The following is a 19,062-nucleotide window of genomic DNA, read 5'->3' as shown; positions in this document are numbered from 1 at the left end:
CAAAAAGATTAAGGAAGTCACAAATACAAAGAAAAAAATCAATACGACAAAGCCACGAAAAGACTCAGGTCCAGATGAAATATACGTAGAGATGATAAAGCTTATCAATGAAGAAAATCTTCAGACGTTAACACTATTATTTAACAAAATATATACCACTGGAATCTTCCCAGAAGATTGGCTTAGATCGACATTTATACCTATACCCAAGAAAAATAAAGCAAATAGATGCTCACAGTTCAGATTAATTAGCCTGATGAGCCATTTTCTGAAAATTTTACTCAAAATTGTACATCAACGAATTTACAGAGAATGCGAAAGAAACCTGAGCGACAATCAATTTGGTTTTCGTATGGGGCTTGGCACAAAGGAGGCATTATTTGGCCTCCAGATATTACTACAAAAATGCCGAGATCAGCGAAAAGACGTGTTTATCTGTTTTATCGACTACGAAAAAGCGTTTGGTCGCGTAAAACACACAGAACTTATAGAAACCCTAAAACAACATGGTATAGATCATAACACCGTAGCACTTATTAAAAAACTATATTGGGATCAAATGGCGTTGATCAAAATAGACAATCGTCTGACAGCAGAATTGCCAATAAAAAGAGGAGTTCATCAGGGCTGTGTACTTTCTCCACTGTTATTCAATATATATTCCGAAAAGATCTTTCAAAATGCCCTCGAAAATATTGAAGAAGGAATAAAAATCAATGGAGAATACGTAAATAACTTAAGATACGCAGACGACACCGTCATTATTGCGGACAGTGCTGAGGGTTTACAACGACTTTTGAATGTCAACCAGAGAGGGAGATAGCTTGGGACTAAATATAAACACAAATAAAACAAAAGTAATGGCTGTTACACGTGCACCAAATATCGACATTAATATTTGTATCTATAACAAACATATAGAACCAGTACAAAGATTCCAGTATCTTGGTTGATGGATAACAAACGATCTTGATCACGAGGTCGAAATACGTGCTCGTATAGAATATGCTAGGTCCGCATTTCAACGAATGAAAAAATTCCTAATAAACTCTAGGTTATTGTTGGATATCCGATACCAAATTGTAAAAACGTTTATTTATTCCATATTGCTATACGGAGTGGAAACATGGACTCTCGGAATTACAAGTATGAGGCGTATAGAAGACTTTGAGATGTGGGTTTTTCGAAGGATGCTGAAGATCTCTTGGACAGAGCACGTGACCAACAACGAGGTGCTAAGAAGAATGGGTACTGAGAGAGAACTCCTAAATATTGTAAAAAACAGAAAAACGAGTTATCTAGGACATATTTACAGAGGAGAAAAATACAACTTCCTATGACTTATAATGGAAGGGAAAGTGGAAGGTAGAAGAGGTCCAGGAAGAAGAAAATGCTCCTGGTTAAAGAATGTAAGAGACTGGACAGGCATGGACACACATTCGATACTAAGAACAGCTCAAGATAGAGAGCAATTTGCTGTAGTTATAGCCAACCTTCAGTAACCCAAACCATAACAGCAAATAACGGTAATTCTGCGAATTGTTAAGGGTGTCATGTAATGGCCAATTATGCATTCTGGCTTCAAAACACATCATACCATAAATCCATAACTATTAAGGTAACATCGGACCAACAAACATAGTTCTGGCAGCTATTAGTGTTCCTGGTAAGGGTCTCGTCAAGAGACAACTAAAAAAAAATTTCGTCGTTATGCTGGACTTTCAGAAAGAGAAAAAAAAAATAAATTGCGGGGAGGTAACATCGAGCAAAAAGACAAAAGAGGGAATCTAATCGTTATGAAAAGGAGACCAAAAAATTGGCCTCTGATGGCGGACATATCCGGAAATGCAAATGCGCCAAATTTAAATTTCATGACACTTCACAATAATCATACAGTGGTGTAGGGGTTCTAATTTATCTATTTATTTGTTATATTACATAATAGTAATATTACATAATATTAATACATAATACAATTTTTTTTAACACTAGAACATAATATAGTTTTAATTAAATAATAACAATAATAATTTATATTTAAATGGGAATAAGCCACAATTAAAGGTTAAAATACGTTTATTGACGTTTCAATTTCCACTTCGGAAATCGTTCTCAAAATCTTATTAATTTATTAAGCTTATTCCCATTTAAATATAAATTAATTTAAAATGCCACAAGAAAATAGCTTCAGAATAACAATAATAGTCTAAAATGTGAAACAATTATTAAAAAACTTCAATAGAAAATACAAATAATCTTTCATGTGACAGTTGGGACAAACAATAACATCAGCAATAACATAACCCAACTAAATTTGATTTCTTGAACAAGGAAAGAGTCTCTCTTTCCTTGTTTAATGTGGCCTCTCAAGATGGCACTTCCTGTCTAACAATATTTTTGCCCCCACTACCTTTACATTCCCTCTTTTGTCTTTTTGCTCGATGGGAGGTAACCAGCGCTCGAATTTTTTGCGGCCAAAATAGGAACTTACTATGGACTGCAGTCGGATCCTTGAGAAGGTAATTTAGATGTTTCCGTACTTGACGGATAGGTGGCGGAATTAACATCAATTTAAATATTTATTAAGAATTACAATTTGCTTGAATTATAAAGGATTAACATTTGAAACGGTTACAGCATATCTGTAAATTTGATTTATGTTTCATGCTCATTTATCAGGACACTTCGTGGTCTTGCGGTTTCTGCCACATACAAATTATTACATTCACAGGGTATTTTATAGATGCAGTTCTTTGATCTCTCTTGTGTGTTTTTGGGTTTGATTTTGGACAGGATAGATCTGTGTATTGGTTGTTTTGAATGTATATTATGCATAATACACAAACAAATAATACAAAAAAACACAAAATGGTCATAGTTTGATATCCCGTGACTACAAACACCACTCCAGATTTTTCAACTAAAAGCAGGCTATTACCTACAAGATTGAGGCTAAGTAAGTCAACCGTCAATTTAGAAAAAAAAAAACAGCCCGCTAACAACTTTTTTGGTTATACATTTTTGCAGATTTCTTTTTAAATAATCTTTTTTTGAAAACGATTTCTAGAGTGGAAATTGAAACGTCAAACATTAGTTAAAAATTTAGTTTTCATTAAAATCAATTGTGGCTTAATCCCATATAAACATAATATTTAAGTCAATTGAATTTCGTATTTACTATTCTAGGAAATTAAACTAAACAAAACACTTAAAATTTATGTTAAAGAACATAAAAAGCATCACAATGTAGTAGTAAAGCATTAATTTTTAATACAAGAAAATGTAATTTGGAATGGCAATCAAATTTCTTCATTTAAATCATAGTCTTCTTCCGGAAAATCTCCACATGTTATACTATGTGGTTTAACAAACGCTCCATATTTTTCTGGGCATTGGAAATACCTTTTTCCTTTTAAGCTAAAACAAAATTATAAAATACAAGAATTTGTCAATGTAAAACATATACTTATATAAAAAAATTGGCCTAATATTTTATCTTGGTTTTAACAACTTAACTGTCCCAACGGTAAAATAAATTTGTAGTCTACCATGTCTAACTATTTTAATATTAAAATAACATCTCTAATTGAATATATTATTAATCTATTATTGATTTATGGACATACATATTAGGGCAAGATTTAGGTTCTTTGAGTTCATTGGATGTTGTTAAGAATGCCTGCCGTTTTAACGAAAAAAAAACATGTGCTTGAGAATACAGAGGTCCAAACTCTTAATATTGTGACTGAAAAACTATGGAAAACATCAAAGGTCCATGCCCATCTAAAAATGAGTCCTAGCTTGCTAGTTCATAACGCAGCACAGACTGGGTGGGGAAGTTCTCACTCCCACGCATTATGGCCCAATGGCTAAAAGGGGACATCCTATTACAGATTACACCTATGGTGGCTCTCGGCCTGACACCCTGCAACTGTTACAGATCTATGCTTCCTGGACATCCTATATAGGACAGGTGTAAATCTATGTTAAAAGAAATGAGTCACTGAAATGTTTATATGCGCATAACTTAAGAACAACTGCACCAAATTATAATTTATATATATATATATATATATATATATATATATATATATATATATATATATATAAAGTAGTCCAAAGTTTTTTGACTAGTTTGGAAAAAATATATGTAAATACTTTTTTCTTTTTGGGTGTGGTAGTCAATAAAAAATAGAGCTTTGCTAAGGCGTACTATTTATTCTGAATCCAAGCTTTCGGTGGTTTTTTGCCACCTTTATCAAGGTCTACAAAGAAAATTACTATGTTGTAACAAACTGAATGGTGCCAAAAAGGCTGTAAAAAACTATAAAAAACTTACCCGAATGTAAGATTCGTGGCATAAACAACAACGTTAAATAACATGATAAAACTGAGGTTGCAACTAAACTTAAAAATGTTACTGTTAAAAAACACTTTAAAAATTACTAAAAACGTTAAAAGTTAAAAACAAAATGAAGGACGACATGTTGAAACAGTCGTCGTTGCAGGCTTGATTTCAGTCACATTTCACGAGCAGAAAGAGAAAGTGAGTGGATAATTATTGTTTAAATAGTTTGGAGAAAATACAAAAAACAACTTTGAAAATAACGTCTAACAGAATACTGTTAGTGAATTTTTAGTACTGCCAACTGTATTACCAACTTGAAATTAAGCGGGAAATTAAAAATGTAAATTATAACATAAGCAATCGAAAGAAAATAGTATTTAGTAAATAGGTTTAGAAAAAACAACTCAAAACAAAACAAAACTGAATTAGTAATTGCAGTTTGATCGTAAATATTCAATTAATAATGATATTTCAAAAAAAGGAAAGAACCAAAGAAAACTCTGAGATGCAAAATAGCTCAGTCAAAAGTCAATATAAAATTTTAAATTTTGCTAAGATTCTGGATCTCAGATCTCTTATTAAGATTGTTATTATCACTCTTGCTGATATGTACCATCTCTAAGAAAGTTCTCTTGAATTTATTTTTCTCTCTGGCTAATATTTTTACATTGTTGAAATCTATCTTATGGTCTAGATCGATAGTATGCTCTGCCAAAGCACAAGTAGGTTTGTTTAATCTACAATCACTCTTATGAGAAATAATACGGCTAGACAGATTCCTTCCAGTTTCACCAATGTACGTGGATGGACATTCAGTACATTGAATGCAATAAACAACATCTGTAGTCTCTAGAGTGGTTAGGGGTTGTTTTATTTTGCTATACAGCTGACGTATGGTTTTGATGTTCTTGTTAGCTATTTTGATATTCTTAAAGTCTTTAAAAATCTTAGTGAGTTCAACGGTTAGTTTCGGAATATATGGAAGGGCATAAAAATACACACTTGTTGGAGCAGAAATATTTTGTGCTGAGGGCACTGATTGTGACATAGTAAGTATGTTGTTTCTATTAACAAAGGGGACATTAAAAATTAATTTATTTATCAGTCTTAGAGGATATGAATTTTCAACAAAAATATTGCGTAAGAGGTTGAGATCATGTTGGAGATAATCCGGATGAGACAACCTTTTGACACGTTCTTTCATCGCTAGGACTAAATTAGTTTTCATCCTCGGGGGGTGGTAGGAGTGGTAGCTTATGAATCTATTGCTACATATGGGTTTTCTATACCATTGTGTTTTCACAACATTATCCTCACATCTATGCAAACTCATGTCAAGGAAAGGCAAAGATCCCTCCCGCTCCTCCTCGCATGTGAATTGCAAGTGTGGGTTTTGTTGGTTGAAAACATTTAACGTAGAGTGTATGGAGTCTGCAGGTAGTGCCAAGATTAAGTCATCCACATATCTCTTTATGAACGGTATTTCAAAATTGATTTGTTGCAAACTATCTTCAATCAAATCATCTAAGACATAATTGCACAGTATTGGTGAAATACTGGAACCCATTGGAGTACCAAAGACTTGTTTGTAGTAACAGTCATTAAAAATAAAAACATTAGAGTCAAAAACAAAAGAAATGAGTTTTTTGATATTAGCTAAGTTAAGGGTTGTGTGTATTGATATGTCATCCCAGTGTTTCTCAACGCTAACCAATATTGTGTGTAATGGTAAATTAGTGAACAGAGACACTACATCAAAACTAACGAGCTTATAGTTCGTACCTATTTACTAAATACTATTTTCTTTCGATTGCTTATGTTATAATTTACATTTTTAATTTCCCGCTTAATTTCAAGTTGGTAATACAGTTGGCAGTACTAAAAATTCACTAACAGTATTCTGTTAGACGTTATTTTCAAAGTTGTTTTTTGTATTTTCTCCAAACTATTTAAACAATAATTATCCACTCACTTTCTCTTTCTGCTCGTGAAATGTGACTGAAATCAAGCCTGCAACGACGACTGTTTCAACATGTCGTCCTTCATTTTGTTTTTAACTTTTAACGTTTTTAGTAATTTTTAAAGTGTTTTTTAACAGTAACATTTTTAAGTTTAGTTGCAACCTCAGTTTTATCATGTTATTTAACGTTGTTGTTTATGCCACGAATCTTACATTCGGGTAAGTTTTTTATAGTTTTTTACAGCCTTTTTGGCACCATTCAGTTTGTTACAACATAGTAATTTTCTTTGTAGACCTTGATAAAGGTGGCAAAAAACCACCGAAAGCTTGGATTCAGAATAAATAGTACGCCTTAGCAAAGCTCTATTTTTTATTGACTACCACACCCAAAAAGAAAAAAGTATTTACATATATTTTTTCCAAACTAGTCAAAAAACTTTGGACTACTTTTTCTTACTTTGTAGTATGGGTTTTTATGAGGACATCAGACTCCAATACGGACCATTACTTGTGTCGTATCTAAAGGAATGGGCTAATGTGAACACCAAACTGGCAGCGTTAAGGAACAGAAAGACTTTTTTAATTAAGTGTCGAAATGCAGATTGTTTTCCGAACCATATCACGAACAGCTTGACAAATGTGAATAATTTACTTCATCATAGGAGAGGAGAGATAGATTTTCGTGCTCAAGGACTTAGTAAAAGGTTTGGAAAAAATATTCTCAATCTAGAAATTAAGATTACTTTTGCTGATATTAATCATTTAGAAAATAAGCTAAAAGATCTCCAGGCCAAATCAAAATCTATACTTAATTATTACACATATGTTGAGTTCAAACGTAGACAACAAGTAATTTATAACAATCTTTTTCATAAAATTAAGAGAACCAATATCAATAAATTTAATAAGTTCAGATTAGATAGTTTTGACAGTATTGATTTCAGGGAGAGTTGGTTTAAAAACCTCACAGACTTAGAATTTCCTGTAGAAGTTAAAAAGTTGTTGGCTTTAGGCCCTAAGTTCGCTTTACTTCCTAACAAAAAAGATTTTAAAGTTTCCTCTTTGTTGGCAGACATCGAAAACATTTTAAGACCAATTGAGAATGTCGATAAGGACATTCTGAGGTCCAAATGCACTAATATAATTACTAACTTTCTCAACAAAGATGAAAAAGACCATTTCTTAAATAAATATTATATCAAATGCAAAACTTTTTTGAAACATCACCCTGAGATCAAGATTGTCCAGAGCGACAAAGGCAATGTCACTGTAGCAATGTACACTAGGGACTATATACAAAAATGTGAAGACTTACTCACTGACACTAAATATTATAAAAAGTTGAACAATAATCCCGTGTGTACTTTGCAACAAAAGGCTAATAAACTAGTTTCTGATTTGGTAAAGGAGAATCAAATAGATCAATCAGTTGGTAAAAGTTTGAAAATTTACAATGCAATTGCTCCTAGATTTTATGCTCTCCCAAAAATTCATAAACCTACTCTGTCTATGAGACCAATAGTGTCCTCAATAGGTACACCTAATGGCCCCATAGCAAGTTTTTTAACTAATATTCTCACAGAAACGTACAGTAATAACAGCGAGTTTTGCATTCAGGACTCTTTCAGTTTCAGTTCTTTTATTAATAACTTTAAATTACCTACGAACTATAAGCTCGTTAGTTTTGATGTAGTGTCTCTGTTCACTAATTTACCATTACACACAATATTGGTTAGCGTTGAGAAACACTGGGATGACATATCAATACACACAACCCTTAACTTAGCTAATATCAAAAAACTCATTTCTTTTGTTTTTGACTCTAATGTTTTTATTTTTAATGACTGTTACTACAAACAAGTCTTTGGTACTCCAATGGGTTCCAGTATTTCACCAATACTGTGCAATTATGTCTTAGATGATTTGATTGAAGATAGTTTGCAACAAATCAATTTTGAAATACCGTTCATAAAGAGATATGTGGATGACTTAATCTTGGCACTACCTGCAGACTCCATACACTCTACGTTAAATGTTTTCAACCAACAAAACCCACACTTGCAATTCACATGCGAGGAGGAGCGGGAGGGATCTTTGCCTTTCCTTGACATGAGTTTGCATAGATGTGAGGATAATGTTGTGAAAACACAATGGTATAGAAAACCCATATGTAGCAATAGATTCATAAGCTACCACTCCTACCACCCCCCGAGGATGAAAACTAATTTAGTCCTAGCGATGAAAGAACGTGTCAAAAGGTTGTCTCATCAGGATTATCTCCAACATGATCTCAACCTCTTACGCAATATTTTTGTTGAAAATTCATATCCTCTAAGACTGATAAATAAATTAATTTTTAATGTCCCCTTTGTTAATAGAAACAACATACTTACTATGTCACAATCAGTGCCCTCAGCACAAAATATTTCTGCTCCAACAAGTGTGTATTTTTATGCCCTTCCATATATTCCGAAACTAACCGTTGAACTCACTAAGATTTTTAAAGACTTTAAGAATATCAAAATAGCTAACAAGAATATCAAAACCATACGTCAGCTGTATAGCAAAATAAAACAACCCCTAACCACTCTAGAGACTACAGATGTTGTTTATTGCATTCAATGTACTGAATGTCCATCCACGTACATTGGTGAAACTGGAAGGAATCTGTCTAGCCGTATTATTTCTCATAAGAGTGATTGTAGATTAAACAAACCTACTTGTGCTTTGGCAGAGCATACTATCGATCTAGACCATAAGATAGATTTCAACAATGTAAAAATATTAGCCAGAGAGAAAAATAAATTCAAGAGAACTTTCTTAGAGATGGTACATATCAGCAAGAGTGATAATAACAATCTTAATAAGAGATCTGAGATCCAGAATCTTAGCAAAATTTACAATTTTATATTGACTTTTGACTGAGCTATTTTGCATCTCAGAGTTTTCTTTGGTTCTTTCCTTTTTTTGAAATATCATTATTAATTGAATATTTACGATCAAACTGCAATTACTAATTCAGTTTTGTTTTGTTTTGAGTTGTTTTTTCTAAACCTATTTACTAAATACTATTTTCTTTCGATTGCTTATGTTATAATTTACATTTTTAATTTCCCGCTTAATTTCAAGTTGGTAATACAGTTGGCAGTACTAAAAATTCACTAACAGTATTCTGTTAGACGTTATTTTCAAAGTTGTTTTTTGTATTTTCTCCAAACTATTTAAACAATAATTATCCACTCACTTTCTCTTTCTGCTCGTGAAATGTGACTGAAATCAAGCCTGCAACGACGACTGTTTCAACATGTCGTCCTTCATTTTGTTTTTAACTTTTAACGTTTTTAGTAATTTTTAAAGTGTTTTTTAACAGTAACATTTTTAAGTTTAGTTGCAACCTCAGTTTTATCATGTTATTTAACGTTGTTGTTTATGCCACGAATCTTACATTCGGGTAAGTTTTTTATAGTTTTTTACAGCCTTTTTGGCACCATTCAGTTTGTTACAACATAGTAATTTTCTTTGTAGACCTTGATAAAGGTGGCAAAAAACCACCGAAAGCTTGGATTCAGAATAAATAGTACGCCTTAGCAAAGCTCTATTTTTTATTGACTACCACACCCAAAAAGAAAAAAGTATTTACATATATATATATATATATATATATATATATATATATATATATATATATATATATATATATATATATATATATATATATATATATATATATATATATATATATATATATATATATATATATACTTATAGTTTTTTTTGTTGTATTTCTTATTGTCAGGACAAGGTTTGTCTAAAAGACAATTTCAAGAAATTGTACAGAAAGACGTTAAAAAAAGTTTATCTGTTTTCCGTAATGTTAAATCGCAATGTAACTAATAGATGGCGCCATACTATAATTAACAAAGGAAACTATGATTAACAAAATAAATGTCAGTATTGATATATTGACATAACGACATAGCTGTATTTGGTATTGCGGCTGCAAATAATAATGATGAAGTTTCAACATACCATATGCCAATGAGGCAAACGTCATCCTACTGTAGTTAATTTAACTGTTCACCTGGTGAATGGACAACGACTTTATTTCATGAGAGAAAATACAACGCAAAGTGCTAAACGACCACCAACGACAAGTTGAAAAGTTATATAAAGGGAGACTTGACAACATATATATATTGTTAAGCAGATTTTAAGTTTTGAGATCAGTCAGAAAGTGTTTATTAAAATAAAATATAAAATAAAATTAAATATAAATAAGATAGAGTATATTATAATAAAATCAAATAAAATATTATAAAATAAAATGGAATAAAGTAATATAAAATAGAATAAAATAGTATAAAATTGAGCAAAATAAAATAAAGAGAAATAGAATAAAATAAAATAGAGCAAAATAAAACAAAATGAAATTAAAATAAAATGGAATATAATAAAATAAAATCCAATCTTAAAGTTGACTTATACTAGAGACCTGCAATATGATAATTCAATTGTTTGGTCTGTCTTTTATTTTAGTTTATTATCAAAAGATAGTTTTTTATGTAACTTAATATTTATCTTTCAAAGCCAATTTATGACGCACCATTAATATTTGACAGTAAATAAATGTTATTCATTTCCTTTGTGACTTTATGAAAGAGAACAACAGTTACAAAGAGAACAACATTTTAAAACTGAAGCATTTGCCAAAATAGTTTGTACAAATTTTCTGCAATTGAAGCAACAACAAAGGATTGCGTAGAATGCTTTGATAGAAGCTGTGAACATTGGATCTGGTGGAATTTACTTCCTTAATGCTCCAGGATGGACAGAAAAACATTACTAATTTTATTGTTATCGGCAAGGATCAGATCTAGCGTTGGCTTCATCTGGAATATCTGCAGCTTTATTAGAAGTCGGACAAACTGCTCCTTTCATAAATGAAACACCAGATTGCAACATCGCCAAAAACAGAGCAATGGCGAAGATTTTACAGGTATGCAAATTAATCATTTGGGACGAATGTACATTGGCCCACAAGAGGTCATTACAGGCACTGAACAGAACTTTGAAAGATGTTTGTGACAATCAAAACTATTTTTGGTGGAGCCATGATTCGGTATTTAATAATTATTCTCCAATTAACTGTTGTAGACGTTTTAAACGCATGTTGATGAAGACTCAAAAAAGTAATACCATGAAGCCATTGAGTCAACAGCATATTGACAATATCTGCTACAATGCTCCTTGATTATTGTCATTAGTTCTGATTTGACCATATCCTCTGTAAATGCATTCAACAAGGTGGCTGTGCTAAGATGCATTATTCACTAATATGACATAGTTACTATGTACTCGCTGGATAATGTTCTCAAACTACCTCGAAGTATATGGAGTTTATGTCTTCATGACATTTTTTTCAATATGAAAACAAGGGTACTATTTTTCAGAAAACCAAGTCGCTACCCATATGGGCAACAGTTGGACGCTGGCGCTTACCTGACGGTGCTCGCAATCCTGTCAATAAACATTCAACTATGACTTGCCGTGCATTTGTTACTGTTGTATCTTACCAAACTTTGGTGGCTGTATGTCCGGCGTTAACATAAGTCTAGTCAAGGCAATAAATTTTTCGTTCTGTGCTCGATATTCCCGAATTGGTCATAGATACGTCACCATAATATTATTTCCTCTATTGCCTTATATATTAAAAGTTAAGTAATATTTTTCGTAATAATTCACAGCCTATTTTAGGAAAATTATAGATTTTGCTTATTTTACTTATTTTTATTTTATTTTTTTATTTATTTAATATACGGGATAACCACATTAACAAAGTTAGAATATACAATAAGTATCACAGTTAGGATTTAAAACTTGAAATTACTTATAATATAAAATCAATATCAAAAAGTTTAAAAAATGAAACTAAAAATCTTACATACTAAAAATATAACAAGAACAAAATTCAACAATACCAATATAAATATCACAAAGCAAGAGATCTTTTTAACTGAGTTAAAGTTATATTGAAAATGTCAAAATCGAGAACATTTAATAGCCGTATCTATCCAACGAGTTGTGATGAGTTGAAAATATCAAAATCGAGATAATTTAATAGCTGTATCTATCCAATGAGTTGTGAATACCATAGAACTTGATGGGGAACAATAAAGTTAATCTGGCTTAAAGGTTTGGACAATCAATAAATCCATGTATGATCTTATATATAAATATAGCTCCTGACATATCACGATGGTAGTTAAATGAGGGTAAAGATAATTGTTGTTCGATACAGGAATAATCATGATTTTCAATACTAGTGTGGACATGGTAAGCACAATATCTCTCAAAAATATGATGGACTCTTTCTATGGTATCAATATTGTTCTTAAAAAAGGGTGACCAAATAACTAAACAGTATTCCAAAATAGTTTGAACTAAGCAACAAAACACTAATCTTGTTGAATCAATGGAAAAATACTTGCAATTGCTAGTATGGTAAACGTTGGGGTTATGGTAAATGCTGGGGTTGTTATAGTTGATAAACCATTTATTTAGAACACAACTTTACACTATTTCTTAACATTACTTATTCTACTTATATTCAGTACTTAGTTGACGTTTCTGAGACTACTTCATAATAAATGATACGCGTTACATCAAGTTGTTATCTTCACGTTAATTTAGTTCTGTCTCCAAAGATAAAAGTCGTTGTCTCTTTTATAATAGACCTTGCAACGGTCAGCAGTCGTTCATTAGTGGGTCAAGTTTTACATACCTAACCTACGACAAATTTGTGTGTTCATAATTCTGCCGACTTTACACAATTCTAATCTAATCTAATGTCCTAGATTCGAATTATTAAACATATTTTATATAAACAAATACGAAATGTATTACACGTTCCTTTTAAACTTTATCTTTTTATGAATTATAATATTTTAGGGATAATACCACACTAGTAACTAAACCAAGAAGTTTAGAAGTTTAAATAGAGTTTATGTGGTCACAGAAAGTAAGCTTCTCATCAAAAATTACACCCATATCCCGAATAGAAGAAACATAATTTAGTTATTAATAGTATAGCTTGTTTCAATTCTATTGAGTTTACGAGAAAAATTTATAAAACACTTTTTTACATTTAAGTGGAGTTTGTTCTGATTGCACCAATATTGTAGTCTAAGTCATATTGCAACAAGGCTTGATCTTATAAGCTATTTATAACTTTCTAAAATTTCAAGTCATCTGCCAACATTAGACATTTGCTATTGTTATGTTGTTAAGTGATGTTGTTAACGAAGATATTAAAAAGAAGTGGAGAAGTGTGGCCTCCTTGAGGAACTCCGGATGTTACTGAGATACTGTCAGACAGATGACAATCTATCTTGACTCTTTGAATTCTACCAGATGTAGAGTTTTTAATCCATTCAACAAACCTGACATGAAAGCCTACATTAATTAATTTGTCCAAAAGTATTTGGTGATCTACATGATCAAATGCTTTGGAAAGAGTCTGTGTATATTGCATCTACCTGTTTACAGTCTTCCATTTTAGATAATATATCAGATTGATAGCAAACCAAGTTTGTTGCAGTGGATTTTTTGCTATGAAAACCATGTTGTGATTGAGATATTATTAAGCCTTTACATAACCATGAAAGTTGCTTTGCTATAAGACAGTCGAAGAGATTGTCGAGAAGAGTTGACAGAGAGAAGGATTGCTGATTGTATGACATATGGCCAAAGATGAAGTAAACCACCACTGCACTATCTAATGCATAGATTTTCATTTCCAAAATATTTTCTTTTAACTTAATAATCAGCTTAATAACAGATTTAAAAGTTAAAGCTGTATGTTCAAAGAAAAATGAATCTATAGCTCTGCAGAGGATATTTTGGCCTTTTAACTTAATAGGTTTTCATCTGCTCTGATTTGTATATGGAGTTTTTTCTCATGCATGGTACATTCAACTGTTGCCACTCATACTCCTGTTAACCTTCGTCTTCCCGGGTGGGGTACAGCTGTACCCCAGATACACATTTTTTGTAATATTTTTGAAATTAGCGCCTGTTTCGTTTGGCTAATTTTATTTTGTGTCAATTAGGGTATTGCAAATAATATCATATTCATAAAATCAGTAACGATGTTTCAAATTAAAAACAAATAAATTATGTGCTTGGGGTACATTCGTACCCCGCGTGGGAATCTGTGTCATCTGTATTATCGGTGGCTTTGTAAATTACTACGCGCATGTCGCAACTCTAAGAACAGAACATCAAACGAAATGCGATGGATACACGTATTTAGTTTCCCTGTCGCGTCGTAGCGGTAAGTACTAGCATATTTTTACTTTGATTTTGTTATAGTGTAGTGTTGGCTTTTTGCATCCGCCGTACTTTGAAAATGCCAAAAGGATTATCTAAAGCTGAATTAGAGCGACTTATGTTTGCGGAGTCTGACTATGAATTGGAAGATGATGTCATAGTGTTCTCTGAAGGCGAAGATAGTGATATGGAGCCAGAAATCATTGAAAAATTGTCTGACGTCATTTGAAAATGTTCTCAAATTACAAACCAAGCAAACGTAAGAGAAGAGCCTGTCAATCCATCGTATATATCTAAAGATGGTATGCATTGGTCAAAAATACCTTATCCTCAGACACGAAGTATTGTAAAAAATATTTTGAAGAAACAAGCAGGTCTCACTACATATAGTTCGAATTTTACCACTAGAATTGAAGCATTCTCGTTGTTTTTCTCAGACGATCTTTTAGGAATCATAGTACTTCAAACAAATAATAAAGCTGAACAGGTAAATATCTTTATTTGATAATAACTATTTATCAGTTTGCATCTTACAAATCATCAGATTCGAATTTTTTGTAATATGTTTCAGTTATTTTATTCTTATTGTTGATAGGTAATAGGACATAAACGGATTGTAATGTCATGGGTAATTTTTTTTAGATAATAAACAAATGGAACGAAACAAATCCAAATAAACCAGCACATACTTGGCACCTAACTGATCATATAGATTCGCGCTTATTTAGGACTTCTGCTTATTCAAGGAGCACTTCAAGCTACAAAAGAGCCCCAAAAAATGTTATGGTGTACCGATAAAAAATTTCGTTGGGTGTTCGATACTTTTGTGAAAAATTGTACTATGGCATATTCACCTGGACCGCATCTTACCATACATGAACAACTAGTTTCATTCCGAGCATGAAAAGCAAGCCTGATAAATATGGCTTAAAGATTTGGGCAATGGCAGACAGCGAAAATGCTTACAGTATGAATTTACAAGTTTCTCTTGGAAAAAAGAATAACGCACCCAAAAAAAATCAAGGTGAAAGAGTTGTCCTTGACCTTATTGAGCACTATTGAGGCTCTGGGTATGGCATAACTACAGATAATTTTTTTACAAGCTTGCCACTGGCCAAAAAACTATCAAAGAAAGGACTAAGCCTATGTGGTACTCTGCGTAAAAATAAAGCATGTATTCCCAACGAGTTGCTACCCAAATCGTTCAAGCCTGTTCATTCTAGTATGTTTGCTTTTTCGAATAGACCATACTATGGTTTCTTATGTTACCAGCAAAGGCAAATCAGTTATTTTATTATCCACTGAACATCATGATGATGCTGTTGCTGATGAAACATTAAATAACAAGCCAGATATTATACAGTACTATAATCATACAAAAGGTGCAGTAGATACCACAGATAAGATGGTAAAGCAATACTCTGCTCGTAGGATATGCAACCGATGGCCAATGGCAGTGTTTGGCCAAATATTGGATATTTCTGGCCTGAATGCTTACATCTTATGGTGTATCAAGTAAGCGGATTCATCTAGAGAATTTTTTACTAAATCTAGGAGAAGCTTTAGTAAAAGAAAATATTACCAGGCGATATAATGAGGGAGTACGATTGAGTAAGACGTTGAAGCAGTACATGCAAGATGTTGTTCCAGAGTTGGCACTGGTGAAGATGCAAATGGAAGGAGCCTATGAACGATCTTCAAGTGGACGTTGCTACTTATGTAGTCGAAATAAAGATCGTAAATCAAGGTAATTTTTTTTTTTTTTTTATAAAGTATTTATTTATAGTTTATTTTTCAAAGGTAATTTTGTAAGCAGTGTAAAAATTTTGTATGTGCAGAACACCATATCAAGGAAGTAATTTCCAAGAAACTTCAGACTAGTTTTCGGTCCTAAGATTTATTTTTTATTCCTACAGTTAATTTAATTAAACGATGAAAATTATTTTTTTGTTTGATATACCCTTTGATGTAATAAAAATGTGTTAATTTAAGATTTTATTTCATTTTCTTATACTAAAAATTAAATATATGCATTTTTTTCTCTGGAGTACATATAGAACCCACATGGGAATACACGTAATTTTACCGACGTGGGAAGACGAAGGTTAAAAAACAACAGCCACTAACAGCTTCCGTCGATGGGAGTGTCTTTTTAGTCCATTATATACCTTCCAGATAATTTGTTATATCCATTTTCTTCTACAAAAAACTGATGGAATATACTGTAAATTGCCTTAGTTTAAACTAATATTTTGTCTTACTTCACAATAAAAAACTAATTAACAAAATGAGTTCCAAAACTATCCAGATGAAGCAGTCAAACACAATTTAACAGCCATACTATAACAACAACAACTAAACACTGATTGCAAAAAATGTTTGTATGTTTTAAATAACATTTTTGCTGATGGACCATTTAACTGCTATGTAATTCTCACTAAGATATTAAATATAACCAGATTATTTAATTCTTAACCATACTTGTCATCATGTCAAATATGATGACAAGTATGAATTCAATGGTAATACTATCTACACAGATGTCATATTTCTTCGCCCATAACAGTTTTTAGATAACATGAATCATTTTTTAAAGATATATGTTGATTTAAGAAATTAATTCAGGTAAAAACTTTAACGGTAGGAAGTTACGTACCTATATTCCCATAATAGTAAAATAATTCAATCCTAAAAAATAATGAAATACTGACACCACTGGAATTATGGGATTTTCAGAATCAAATGAGTTCTTACCAAAGAATCAACCTCACCAAAAAATTGTTTGAGTATAACAAAAATATCTTGCTAAAAGCTTGGTGGTTTAGTCAAAAAAATATTTAAACTATACTTTTCAAATAATGCAAAACTGGATATTATATAACTATGGCAACCATGGTCAGAACAATCTAATAGAGCATTGTCATTCATCTTTGTCATTGCTACAATTGCTGTGAAAAATAATCCCCATTTTAAATAACGGACAATGCAGAAAAATTAATGTTGTGTGAACATGTTTACGTGACATGGAAAGGGGGAGGTAGAGCTTTGCTTACTTTTGCTAACAAGGGGGCTGGGTGGTAAATAATTGTAATAAATCTGCTTTCATAATACTTGAACGTTCCTAAAAACTTTTACAATTACTAAAAATAACTACACCTACATTAGACAAAAAACACACTCCATGTTTCAAAAACAAAAATTTGCATACCTTCCATCATTTTTCCCAAGTGGTTCATCATATTTAACTCCTATCCAATATCCAGAGAGCCCTTCAACTTGTCCTGTGTACATTATTGTACCAAGTTTATCAGGAGCATTTTGAACTGACACTTTACATCTAGAGCCTATCTTTATACTTTCTGTTAATTTCTTTTCTTCTTCTTCCAGCTGTTCCTTTTTCTGACTATTTTCTTGATTATATTTACCTGTAAAATAAAATGTAATTTGCCAAATGTCACATGTAGTGTTGTCATACATGTTGTTAAATTGAAATCATTTTATGTAATTCTTTAATAATTTCACATGATTTAAGAATCTTCTGGTGTGTTTTCATGTATATATGTAAGGAATTTTATTACTGTGATAGCCAGTGGTATCAGTGGCCATCTCATTTTAATTCATATTGAATCCGTAAGAGTTGCCCAATTTTATTCACTTACCTAACTTATTTTTCATTAAAAATGATCGCACAGTATCACCCTTTTTTTCATATTCATCATGTGATAATTCAAATTTGGGAACATTTCCAAAATCCAGTTCATTCCTCATTAAAAAATTATCAATGACATGAAGTCTCATACCATCTTCTAAAGGATATGAGCCTAGTAGAGCATTATTGTTCTCTAATGAACAAATGCATTTGTTATCTTTATTAAAAGCTTGAAGCTGCATTGTGTTACAACTACCACCAGTAATTAATTCTAGTTTCACCTAAAAACAAATATAAATTGTAGTATGATTATGACTACAATTAGAGAAATTCATTGTAGTGTAGACTAGTCACTTAGTATTCAACAGAGTAACAATCTTACTTTTAAATCAGATATAGTAATATCTTTAGGAAAACGTTTTTCGTTAAAAGATAAGTCATCTTTTGATGTTGATATTTGTAAATTGACAAAATCGGATGTAACAACTTTGAAATCAGCCATAATTCTAGTTGTTTAATTTTTGTTAACACACATTAATTTTTTGTTTTGATGGATGGGAACTGGGAAATCAAAATTTTATTGACAGAGTGACATTGACAGGCTACAGTGCAGACAAATGCATGTCATATGTCGCATGTCCTATGCGCAAACGTCTGTTTGCTGTGATTGGCCGGCAGGTGTGTCTTAATTTAAAATTTGGCGGGTTTCAGGTTTATTAAAATTGGGTTGAGTTTACCCGAGTTTACCGAAAGTACAAGCTGATTATAGCTGCAAAT

At 31.8% G+C, this 19,062-nt stretch overlaps 2 protein-coding genes across 2 annotated transcripts; one reads left to right on the top strand and one right to left on the bottom strand.

The window, feature by feature from the left end:
* Nucleotides 1-3,203: 3,203 nt before the first annotated feature.
* Tbcb (tubulin-binding cofactor B) lies at nucleotides 3,204-18,882 on the bottom strand. Its single transcript, XM_072529965.1, has 4 exons — nucleotides 18,668-18,882; nucleotides 18,296-18,566; nucleotides 17,845-18,061; nucleotides 3,204-3,417 (listed from the first exon to the last, which is right to left on the bottom strand). Exons 1-4 carry the CDS (start codon nucleotides 18,785-18,787, stop codon nucleotides 3,300-3,302), a joined length of 726 nt encoding a protein of 241 aa, XP_072386066.1. The 5' UTR covers nucleotides 18,788-18,882; the 3' UTR covers nucleotides 3,204-3,299.
* Nucleotides 5,514-14,865, top strand: LOC140438023 (uncharacterized). Its single transcript, XM_072527741.1, has 3 exons — nucleotides 5,514-6,527; nucleotides 6,773-8,950; nucleotides 14,679-14,865. Exons 1-3 carry the CDS (start codon nucleotides 6,484-6,486, stop codon nucleotides 14,863-14,865), a joined length of 2,409 nt encoding a protein of 802 aa, XP_072383842.1. The 5' UTR covers nucleotides 5,514-6,483.
* Nucleotides 18,883-19,062: the final 180 nt, after the last annotated feature.

Source organism: Diabrotica undecimpunctata, chromosome 4, assembly GCF_040954645.1.
Source record: "Diabrotica undecimpunctata isolate CICGRU chromosome 4, icDiaUnde3, whole genome shotgun sequence".
Taxonomy (NCBI): Eukaryota; Metazoa; Arthropoda; class Insecta; order Coleoptera; family Chrysomelidae; genus Diabrotica; species Diabrotica undecimpunctata.
This window is presented reverse-complemented; position numbering and strand designations above follow the sequence as displayed.

Coding starts and splice junctions, on each gene's coding strand:
- LOC140438023 (XM_072527741.1), top strand. CDS start 6,484: ATGTTATTTAACGTTGTTGTTTATGCCACGAATCTTACATTCGG. Junction 6,528..6,772: donor GCCACGAATCTTACATTCGG/GTAAGTTTTTTA, acceptor CTTACTTTGTAG/TATGGGTTTTTATGAGGACA. Junction 8,951..14,678: donor TGTACTGAATGTCCATCCAC/GTACATTGGTGA, acceptor ATTTTGTTATAG/TGTAGTGTTGGCTTTTTGCA.
- Tbcb (XM_072529965.1), bottom strand. CDS start 18,787: ATGGCTGATTTCAAAGTTGTTACATCCGATTTTGTCAATTTACAAATA. Junction 18,062..18,295: donor TTTAATGAAAAATAAGTTAG/GTAAGTGAATAA, acceptor TTTATTTTACAG/GTAAATATAATCAAGAAAAT. Junction 3,418..17,844: donor CTTGGGAAAAATGATGGAAG/GTATGCAAATTT, acceptor ATTTTGTTTTAG/CTTAAAAGGAAAAAGGTATT.